This window comes from Schistocerca piceifrons, chromosome 8, assembly GCF_021461385.2.
Source record: "Schistocerca piceifrons isolate TAMUIC-IGC-003096 chromosome 8, iqSchPice1.1, whole genome shotgun sequence".
Taxonomy (NCBI): Eukaryota; Metazoa; Arthropoda; class Insecta; order Orthoptera; family Acrididae; genus Schistocerca; species Schistocerca piceifrons.
In genome coordinates, this window is record NC_060145.1 from 119,374,231 (window position 1) to 119,386,176 (window position 11,946).

At 44.5% G+C, this 11,946-nt stretch overlaps 1 protein-coding gene across 1 annotated transcript in view; it reads left to right on the plus strand.

The window, feature by feature from the left end:
- The window catches only part of LOC124711625 (cuticle protein 19.8-like), a 92,635-nt gene extending 82,473 nt beyond the window's left edge, over nt 1-10,162 (plus strand). The window contains exon 5 of the mRNA XM_047241797.1: nt 7,600-10,162. Coding sequence (XP_047097753.1) covers nt 7,600-7,869 — 270 coding nt within the window. The 3' untranslated portion in view covers nt 7,870-10,162. The remainder of the gene's footprint in view (nt 1-7,599) is intronic.
- Nucleotides 10,163-11,946: the final 1,784 nt, after the last annotated feature.

Below are 11,946 nucleotides of genomic sequence, written 5' to 3' on the forward strand. Positions count from 1 at the left end.
AAGTACCGGCAGGCAGATGCACTGTTCGCAAATTATTAGGTTGGTGCATAAGTACGTGTCTTTTCTGTTTTTCATGTTAGTATTCTGGTTGCTATGAGTTTATTTATCGACTGCCATTTTTTATTTGTAGTTCACTGTTGCTATTTGAGTTTACAGATTGTCACTTCGACATTTGAAGAGAGTGAGTGGAGCAGTGGAGGCTAGAAAATGGAATTCCAAGTGGAGAAACCGGAACATTTCCGACGTATCCTTCTGTTTGAGTTCAGTAGAGGGGCGACAGTAGCGGAGCAGCCAGAAACATTTGCGTTGTGTGTGGGGGTAATGCCATTGGACAGAACACCGCATGAAAATAGTTTCCTCGTTTTAAGGAAGATCATTTTGACATTAGTGAATCTCCACATTCAGGAAGACCTTCGCGGGTTGATGAAGATCGTTTAAACGCATTAATCCACAATAATCCACATCACTGTAGTTGAGAACTAGCAAATATGATGAACTGCGATCATTCCAACCATCCTGCGAAATTTGCATGGAGTGGGGAAGGTTAAAAAATCCGGTTGTGTGGGTACCGCCTGCTCTAAGCCGAAAATCACAAAAGTAGTGAATGGACATTCGTGCATCCGGCAGTCCTGATTTACGTTTTCCGTTATTTCCCGAAATCGCTTCAGGCAAAAGCCGGGATGGTTCCTTAGAAAGGGCACAGCCGATTTCTTTCCCCATCCTTTCTTAATCCGAGCTTGTGCTCTGTCTCTAATGACCTCGATGTCGAGGCGTTCCACAAGGAAGTGTTATAGGCGCTCTATTGTTCCTGACCTATTTTAACGACATAGGAGACAATCTGAGTAGCCGTCTTAGATTGTTTGCAGATGGTGCTGTCATTTACCGTCTTGTAAAGTCATCAGATGATCAAAACGACTTGCAAAAGGATTTAGATAAGATATCTGTATGGTGCGAAGTGGCAATTGACCCTTAATAAGGAAGAGTGTGAAGTTACTCACATGAGTGCTAAAAGAAATCAGATAAATTTCAATTACGCGATAAGTCACACAAATCTGAAGGCTGTAAGTTCAACTAAATACTTAGGGATTACAACTACAAATAACATAAATTGGAATGATCACATAGATAATATTGCGCGTAAAGCAAACAAAAGACTTCGATTCATTGGCAGAACACTTAGAAGGTGCAACAGGTCTACTAAAGAGATGCTTACACCACGCTTGTCCGCCCTATTCTGGACTGTTGCTGTGCAGTGTGGGATCCTCATCGGGTGGGACTGACGAATGACATCGAAAAAGTACAAAGAAGGGCAGCTCGTTTTGTATTATCGCGAAATAGGGGAGATAGTGTTACAGACATGATACGTGAATTGAAGTGGCAATCATTAAAACAAAGGCGTTTATAGTTGCGACGGGATCTTCTCATGAAATTTAAATCATCAGTTTTCTCCTCCGATTGCGAAAACATTCTGTTGGCACCCACTTACACAGGGAGAAATGATCATCACGATAAAATAAGAGAAATCAGGACTCGCACAGAAAAATTTAAGTGCTCGTTTCTCCCGCATAGAGAAACAGCTTGAAGGTGGTTCATTAAACCCTCTGCCAGGCACTTTATTGTGAATAGCAGAGTAATCACGTAGATGTAGATGTAAATACTAACCTCCTCGTTCTCCTCCTCTCGCTATATACGCATCTCTGCTTGCTTTTCATCAATGCCTCGTGAACAACATCGACCATTCCTATCCTGTATCGTTACTGATGACGAGAAATGGTTTTTTTGTGTAACATAAGGAAAATAAATGCATAGCTGAGTCCATACAAAGATCTGCGCGCATGCACAAAAGATAATGTTGTACATGTTGCGGAACAGTGACGGTGGGGTGTGCCATGAATTGTTTCTCCAAGGCGTAACCACCACTGATGACATTTACTTTCAACAACACAGACATCATGCAAATGCAGTCCAAGAACAACGACCAGGAAGACAGCGTGAAGTGATGCTACTCCACCATAACGCCCGCCTCATCCTGCTAGACCGACAAAAAAAACAGTTACAGGAGTTGTACTGGGTAGTCATCCCGCAGCTACCTCATTTATCTGATCTTGTACCCTCAGATTTTCACATGTTCTGCTCTCTGCCGAACAGGGAACTTCCTTTCCGAATGAAAATGGACTCCGAACGTGACTCAACGAGTTCTTCTCCTCAAAACCACGCTATGTCTACAATCGCGAAATCGAAAAGCCATCCCAGCATTGGCAGACTGTTGCAAATAGTGAAGGAGAGTATATCAATGATGACTAAAGTCTCTGTTATTTGTATCTGTGGTAGATTAAAACAGTGTGCCGTACCGACACTCAGACTCAGGACCTTTGCCTTTCGCGGGCAAGTGCTCTACCGTCTGAGCTACCCAAGCACGACTCACTCCCCGTCCTCACAGCTTCAGTTCTGCCAGTACCTCGTCTCCTACCTTCCAAACTTCATAGAAGCTCTTCTGCGAACCCTGAAGAACTAGCACTCCTGGAAGAAAGGATACTTCGGACACGTGGCGTAGCCACAGCCTCGGGGATGTTTCCAGAATGAGATTTTCACTCTGCAGCGGAGTGTGCGCTGATATGAAACTTCCTGGCAGATTAAAACTGTGTGCCAGGCCGAGACTCGAACTCGGGACCTTTGCCTTTCGCAGGCAAGTGCTCTACCTGCAAGGATCGCAGGAGAGGTTCTGTGAAGTTTGGAAGGTAGGAAACGAGGTATTGGCAGAATTGAAGCTGTGTGGATGGGGCGTGAGTCGTGCTTGGGTAGCTCAGATGGTAGAGCACTTGCCTGCGAAAGGCAAAGGTCCCGAGTTCGAGTCTCGGTCCGGCACACAGTTTTAATCTGCCATGAAGTTTCACACTCCGCTGCAGAGTGGAAATCTTATTCTGTATCTGTGGTGTTTATTGAAATAACGGTAAAAAGCTACAAACTTATGCACCAACCTAATATTTGTAGCTACATCTACATCTACATCTACATTTATACTCCGCAAGCCACCCAGCGGTGTGTGGCGGAGGGCACTTTACGTGCCACTGTCATTACCTCCCTTTCCTGTTCCAGTCGCGTATGGTTCGCGGGAAGAACGACTGTCTGAAAGCCTCCGTGCGCGCTCTAATCTCTCTAATTTTACATTCGTGATCTCCTCGGGAGGCATAAGTAGGGGGAAGCAATATATTCGATACCTCATCCAGAAACGCACCCTCTCGAAACCTGGACAGCAAGCTACACCGCGATGCAGAGCGCCTCTCTTGCAGAGTCTGCCACTTGAGTTTGTTAAACATCTCCGTAACGCTATCACGGTTACCAAATAACCCTGTGACGAAACGCGCCGCTCTTCTTTGGATCTTCTCTATCTCCTCCGTCAACCCGATCTGGTACGGATCCCACACTGATGAGCAGTACTCAAGTATAGGTCGAACGAGTGTTTTGTAAGCCACCTCCTTTGTTGATGGACTACATTTTCTAAGGACTCTCCCAATAAATCTCAACCTGGTACCTGCCTTACCAACAATTAATTTTATATGATCATTCCACTTCAAATCGTTCCGCACGCATACCCCCAGATATTTTACGGAAGTAACTGCTACCAGTGTTTGTTCCGCTATCATATAATCATACAATAAAGGAACCTTCTTTCTATGTATTCGCAATACATTACATTTGTCTATCTTAAGGGTCAGTTGCCACTCCCTGCACCAAGCGCCTATCCGCTGCAGATCTTCCTGCATTTCGCTACAATTTTGTAATGCTGCAACTTCTCTGTATACTACAGCATCATCCACGAAAAGCCGCATGGGACTTCCGACACTATCTACTAGGTCATTTATATATATATTGTGAAAAGCAATGGTCCCATAACACTCCCCTGTGGCACGCCAGAGGTTACTTTAACGTCTGTAGACGTTTCTCCATTGATAACAACATGCTGTGTTCTGTTTGCTAAAAACTCTTCAATCCAGCCACACAGCTGGTCTGATATTCCGTAGACTCTTACTTTGTTTATCAGGCGACAGTGCGGAACTGTATCGAACGCCTTCCGGAAGTCAAGAAAAATAGCATCTACCTGGGAGCCTGTATCTAATATTTTCTGGGTCTCATGAACAAATAAAGCGAGTTGGGTCTCACACGATCGCTGTTTCCGGAATCCATGTTGATTCCTACATAGTAGATTCTGGGTTTCCAAAAACGACATGATACTCGAGCAAAAAACATGTTCTAAAATTCTACAACAGATCGACGTCAGAGATATAGGTCTATAGTTTTGCGCATCTGCTCGACGACCGTTCTTGAAGACTGGGACTACCTGTGCTCTTTTCCAATCATTTGGAACCCTCCGTTCCTCTAGAGACTTGCGGTATACGGCTGTTAGAAGGGGGGCAAGTTCTTTCGCGTACTCTGTGTAGAATCGAATTGGTATCCCGTCAGGTCCAGTGGACTTTCCTCTGTTGAGTGATTCCAGTTGCTGTTCTATTCCTTGGACACTTATTTCGATGTCAGCCATTTTTTCGTTTGTGCGCGGATTTAGAGAAGGAACTGCAGTGCGGTCTTCCTCTGTGAAACAGCTTTGGAAAAAGGTGTTTAGTATTTCAGCTTTACGCGTGTCATCCTCTGTTTCAATGCCATCATCATCCCGGAGTGTCTGGATATGGTGTTTCGAGCCACTTACTGATTTAACGTAAGACCAGAACTTCCTAGGATTTTCTGTCAAGTCGGTACATAGAATTTTACTTTCGAATTCACTGAACGCTTCACGCATAGCCCTCCTTACGCTAACTTTGACATAGTTTAGCTTCTGTTTGTCTGAGAGGTTTTGGCTGCGTTTAAACTTGCAGTGAAGCTCTCTTTGCTTTCGCAGTAGTTTCCTAACTCTGTTGTTGTACCACGGTGGGTTTTTCCCGTCCCTCACGGTTTTACTCGGAACGTACCTGTCTAAAACGCGTTTTACGATTGCCTTGAACTTTTTCCATAAACACTCAACATTTTCAGTGTCGGAACAGAAATTTTCGTTTTGATCTGTTAGATAGTCTGAAATCTGCCTTCTATTACTCTTGCTAAACAGATAAACCTTCCTTCCTTTTTTTATGTTCCTAGTAACTTCCATATTCAGGGATGCTGCAACGGCCTTATGATCACTGATTCCCTGTTCTGCACATACAGATTCGAAAAGTTCGGGTCTGTTTGTTATCAGTAGGTCCAAGATGTTATCTCCACGAGTCGGTTCTCTGTTTAATTGCTCGAGGTAATTTTCGGATAGTGCACTCAGTATAATGTCACTCGATGCTCTGTCCCTACTACCCGTCCTAAACATCTGAGTGTCCCAGTCTATATCTGGTAAATTGAAATCTCCACCTAAGACTATAACATGCTGAGAAAATTTATGTGAAATGTATTCCAAATTTTCTCTCAGTTGTTCTGCCACTAATGCTGCTGAGTCGGGAGGTCGGTAAAAGGAGCCAATTATTAACCTAGCTCGGTTGTTGAGTGTAACCTCCACCCATAATAATTCACAGGAACTATCCACTTCTATTTCACTACAGGATAAACTACTACTAACAGCGACGAACACTCCACCACCGGTTGCATGCAATCTATCCTTTCTAAACACCGTCTGTACCTTTGTAAAAATTTCGGCAGAATTTATCTCTGGCTTCAACCAGCTTTCTGTACCTATAACGATTTCGGCTTCAGTGCTTTCTATCAGCGCTTGAAGTTCCGGTACTGTACCAACGCAGCTTCGACAGTTTACAATTACAATACCGATTGCTGCTTGGTCCCCGCATGTCCTGACTTTGCTCTGCACCCGCTGAGGCTGTTGCCCTTTCTGTACTTGCCCAAGGCCATCTAACCTAAAAAACCGCCCAGCCCACGCCACACAACCCCTGCTACCCGTGTAGCCGCTTGTTGCGTGTAGTGGACTCCTGACCTATCCAGCGGAACCCGAAACCCCACCACCCTATGGCGCAAGTCGAGGAATCTGCAGCCCACACGGTCGCAGAACCGTCTCAGCCTCTGATTCAGACCCTCCACTCGGCTCTGTACCAAAGGTCCGCAGTCAGTCCTGTCGACGATGCTGCAGATGGTGAGCTCTGCTTCCATCCCGCTAGCGAGACTGGCAGTCTTCACCAAATCAGATAGCCGCCGGAAGCCAGAGAGGATTTCCTCGGATCCATAGCGACACACATCATTGGTGCCGACATGAGCGACCACCTGCAGATGGGTGCACCCTGTACCCTTCATGGCATCCGGAAGAACCCTTTCCACATCTGGAATGACTCCCCCCAGTATGCACACGGAGTGCACATTGGTTTTCTTCCCCTCTCTTGCTGCCATATTCCTAAGGGGCCCCATTACGCGCCTGACGTTGGAGCTCCCAACTACCAGTAAGCCCACCCTCTGCGACCGCCCGGATCTTGCAGACTGAGGGGCAACCTCTGGAACAGGACAAGCAACATGTCAGGCCGAAGATCAGTATCAGCCTGAGACAGAGCCTGAAACCGGTTCGTCAGACAAACTGGAGAGGCCTTCCGTTCAGCCCTCCGGAATGTCTTTCGCCCCCTGCCACACCTTGAGACGACCACCCACTCTACCACAGGTGAGGGATCAGCCTCAATGCGGGCAGTATCCCGGGCAACCACAGTCGTAGTCCGATCGGGGGATGCGTGGGACGAGCTGGCCGTCCACGACAAACCCCCATCAGGAACCCCACAGTGATACCCATTGGCAACAGCCTCAAGCTGTGTGACCGAAGCCAACACTGCCTGAAGCCGGGAGCGAAGGGATGCCAACTCAGCCTGCATCCGAACACAGTAGTTGCAGTCCCGATCCATGCTGAAAACTGTTGTGCAAAGACCGTCTGAACTAATCTACAGAGAGCGCAAGCAAATCGACACAAAATTTAAACGGTTATTAAAATACAAGAGTGCCTAGTAAATGCAGTAATGCTGCTAATTGCGCACTGCTGACACATTGCTCGGCGGCGGAAGGAGACTACGCGATTTTACACTATTCAGGGACTAAAACGCGATGCTACAACTCTCAAATACTATAATACGCCCGAAATTTATGAATTAAACAATGCAAGTACCAAAACCACGCAAAGAAATTAAGAATTAAACTATGTAACAAATGAGTGCGCTAGGAGTATAAGACTTGCTGCTGCAGCTGCTTATCCAACGGCGGCAGGGAGCACACTGAGCACTGTGGCAGAGGTAAATAGGTTCGCAATAGATGCGTCTCCTACGAGCAGTGTTATTGATATTGTTATTGTTATTGTTATTGACACACTGTCACACACTGATCTGCTTGCATTGTCGTGGCCCCTGTGCTCTAGGGGGTAGGCAGCTCGCCGTGCAGTACTGCCTTGCTGTTGGGCTGTGTGCCCCGACGTAGCAAACATCAGCCCGTCTGATTCCACTAGCATGATACAGAAAGCCCCATTGTCAGTTTGTGTTAACTGTAGAACGAAGCTTCTCTGTAATATGTATTTCACCTATTGACGTAAATTCAGGATTCCTTGCGCCTTGCTGAGAGATGGCGCGTAATGTGATTGTGGTTGCTCTGCAGGTGAGTGTGGCGAAGCCCGTGCTGCCAGCATATGTGCCGCGGCCGACCGTCGTGGTGCCCGCTGCGCAGCGGCCGTCGCTGACCAATCAGGGGCCGGTGCTCTTCCCACCGAACGCTGAGGACGCGCAGCAGCAGCCGGCGCGCCCTGCTGGCGTCAGCTCGGCGCAGCAGCAGCAGCTGCTCTTGCAGCAGCTGTACGAACAGCAGCAGCAGCAACAGCAGCAGCAGTACCCACAGCAGGCCTACGGATACGGCTACAGTGCCTACTGAGGACTCTCTGACCTGACCACCGCTGCTGACGTACACCATGACTGGCTTTGACTACCTACTCTGCTCCCTTGACACCTGCTGCTACTGCTATAACTGTGTGACTTTCAGCAACAGGTCCCCTACTAGCCTCCACTGGACTTAGGAGGGGTACATATGACCATAATAACGACTGAGGATTCTGCAGAGAAGCAGAAATGCTAGACACAACAGTACAACGAAACCATCCGTCAGCTGTCCACGCGTTATCCAACCTCCCTTTCTCTCACTAAACTAACTTCACTCATTCCACAATCCCTGCACCCGGAGATGTCGACAGCAGACCTTTAGGCACCTGTGTTACAGCCTCGCCTAAACTACTAACACTGCCCCATTTACCAAATTGACGGTGTGATGGTTGATATCTGTCTGAAGGACTTAACTACTCGTGTTGCACATGTACACAGGACACTTTTCTTTTACCGTTCCTGTCTGCCCTCTGACATCAGACATCTTGTGGCGCACCCATATTAAACTCATAAAGGCAGTGAATCAGACCACCAATTAATTCTGTCTGTTCTTCAGTGCTTTTTCTCAGCTTAGTTCATTTTTCTTCTAGTGATCTGAAATCGTTGATGAATTGTTGAAACAGCTCACAAAAGTTGCTCACTAGCATGTCCTAAGCCCATAATCAGTGATGTGACATTGTTGATGAATTGTTGAAACAGCTCACAAAATTTATTTACTAGCGTACTCCATGCTGAGAGCTACACCAAACGTACTGTGTGGCGAAATAAATCAAGGTATTAACGCAATTCTACAGGTAGCTGTACAAATAGGCGAACTGTCATCTTCATTTCAGTTCGCCAGCATCATTCATCTTCCACACTACCTGCTTCGCTCTCAAAGAAATATTTTGAGTGAGTACGCTTATTAAATTTCCTGCAGCCAAACTCGCCGGTTTTTTGACGTTTTAAAGTATCGAGGAACTGCTGATGCAGCTGACCAAACTTCATTTTGTTATTTTCAGACAGTCGTACTCCTACTACCCGATCAAGCAAAGCGCACTCAGTTTTCTTCTTAGTCACAAATTGAAACCTGTGTATAACCTTATGTAGTCTGTATAATTCTGATCTTCGTTATAGTGACACTAGATAATAAGACAAGAATTAGTTCTATCTTTGGCAAACTGTGTACCTCAAACCAATTCAAAACACACCCTCGTAGCTCCTGGACCAATTTTCTGCTTGAGCAGGCTGTAATAGCGACACTTGGACAGTGTATCAGATTAATAATAATATATCACTAGTGGAAGAAGAAAGCCGGTTTGGAGCAAGAAAATTCACAATCTAGATTTCTCCAGCAGAACTAATATTTCCCCCCAGATCACATCTATCACAAATTGGTTTCCATAGGATTGAAAACTGATGTCAGCAGATCATCTCTTACGAATTTGGATCAGTCATTATTCAAGGTTCACATGTAACAACACAGATCTTTTGAAATTATTGATAGGTTTAGAAAATTTCTCAATCAATGGGAGAGATGCGTGACTAAATTACCTTAAGGACACAGACGATATGTTTTAGGTCAAAACTTAAGAATGTACAATACAATGAAACAATCAGGTCGTGTACACGTGTTTATTCTCACAAGATCCAACGATAAGCCACTTGCTTCTCCATAGTGGTTAGCTGCACCAGCTTCCCAAAACAATCTGGACTTATTGTTCGTTTACAGGCGGCAGAGGGCTGTGTCACAATCAGCTATGTATGTGTGTCTGAAATCCATATAATGATAGACTCAGAAACGGAAGTAGAAATCAATGGTGAGCCAACTTATAACGTCACACAGTAAGAGAGTTTCCTTGCCTGACAATATGAGCTTGTAACTATCCCTTACCCAGAATGAAAAGTTTCCTATCCGACAATGGACTTTTCACCAGAGGACATATTCAGAACTTCACATTCGGCCTTTTTATCAGTGCATATTATACGTCCAAGAAGAACAGGTTGCTGTAATGAAAGCAGTTCGAGACAGCATGGGCATTAATCAGCTGCTGTTCCATTCAAACTATTAACTTAACACTCTCCACATTGACAGCTGACGTACATCACTCAAAAGACATTTGTAATCGTCGCCAAAGACGACAGTGAAGAAAGCATCTTCTTCACAGTCATCTCCATCATGTGCAATATTAACAAATGTGCTACTCATGGAAATTTTATTTTGTAATTGTTTTATTTTTATTATTTATAATTTAATTATTCAACGTTTTATACACAAAATATTGTAATAAATTATTTTTTAAATCGTAGCTTCCTTTCGTTGCATTTTATTGCGGTATACCCTGATGCTCCTTCCTATCCAAAGCTGCATAACTGAACTTTGACCGTGAAAGTGTACTTGAAAAATCTCAGAGCTTGCAACAAAACTTTAGACTGGAAAAGAAATGTATGGGCACCTCGAACAGAATTTTATCGGACACGTCCATTATTTCTCAGAGTTTTTGTTTCCTACCCTGAGTATACACTAAACACATTCTGAATTGGTGGTTGGGAGTTCCTTCTTTGCTTTTACGGACCAATGTATCTATAAAGCAAAATTATTCAATTTACTAACTACATCAAGGTAAACCGGTGTAGACGTTAGTACTCTTGGAGTTTGAGATGCTTAACACACCGTAGTCCCGACGCAGTTACTATACATTTACATATAGAATTTATAAACTAATTACATTGGTGTGCAAAGCTTATGGACAAAAGTAACTTTTACAAGACGTGTCACTACCAAGTAGTACAGCACGACGATATTTGGACCATACGTAGAAAGAACTTCTCCAATGTAGTACAGATGGTAATTGAAAGGAACACACAATGAAACGAACAGAAATGATACTTTTATTCAAAGATGGTAATTAAGATGAAGTCATAACGATTTATCACGGTCATAACGATTTATTACAAAAGGCGGGATTTCGTTCGTAATAGGGTGTGTGATCACCGTGGAAGGCAACGCATGCTCTGCAACGTGCTCCCATACTGGCCATAAGGTAAGTAAGGAGTTCTTATGGTATGGTTTTCCATTCCTCCACCTGTGCAGTTGGCAGTTCCTGCATGGTTGATGATGTATGTCGTCATGTTGCAATATGTCTCCTTAATGCATCCCACATGTGCTCGATGGGATTTAAGTCAGGGGAATGGGCACGTATAGTATAGTAAATTAGTCAGTTATGTGTTCCATTGATCAATAGCACGGAAAAACCGTTATGATGTGGAACGTGACCCGCAGGACAGGAAAAGTAGTTTAAGTTGTGGAAAGGGGCCAAAATAAGTGGCTGTCAGCTACACTCTAAGGTACAACTTTTTATTTGATCAAAGATTACAAGAGCCAAGAAAAATTAAAAAAAAAACAGCTTTAGTTTTGGAACTTAATTAGTGGCTGAATGCGCCGTACAATCTCATGCCTTAAGGGCAAGACCACTTTAATTTAAAAACAGCTGAAAACCAATAACTTAAAACTCAACCAAAATCAGAATTTAAAAGGCAAAGCCTTAACTTAAAACAGTTCCTTAATTAGGCTGAAGGCCCAAAGAATCTGACACTCTAAGAGCAAACAAATTCAAAATCGGCTGAAGGCCCAATGCTTGAGACACAGTAACATTAATTTCAAAAAATGCCAAAGGTTTTACATAAAACCGTTCTTAAATTAGGCTTAAGGCCCAAACCATCTGACGCCTTAAGGGCAAAACAACCTTAATGAAAAAATCGGCTAGAAGCCGTACAAGTACAAACAACATGAACAAACAAGAAAAGGCAGTACACCCAAGGGCGCTAAGAAGTTCTGAGGGTCGGCCTGGAATTGAAACACTAACGCTCGCTTAGGTGAGACAGGCAGTCGGCTAAACCATTGTCGATCTGACGACAACCCAACCGACAGACAGTAAGCGGATCCAACGACAAGCTAACCTCCACTTCACCCAACCAGCACACAACAGGGAGTTCAATGGAACAACGTAGAAGGTGTTAGCGCCCACAACCAGTTATACATTGAGCTGTCAAATTACACAGCGTGCTGCACAGTGACAACACGATGAGAAAA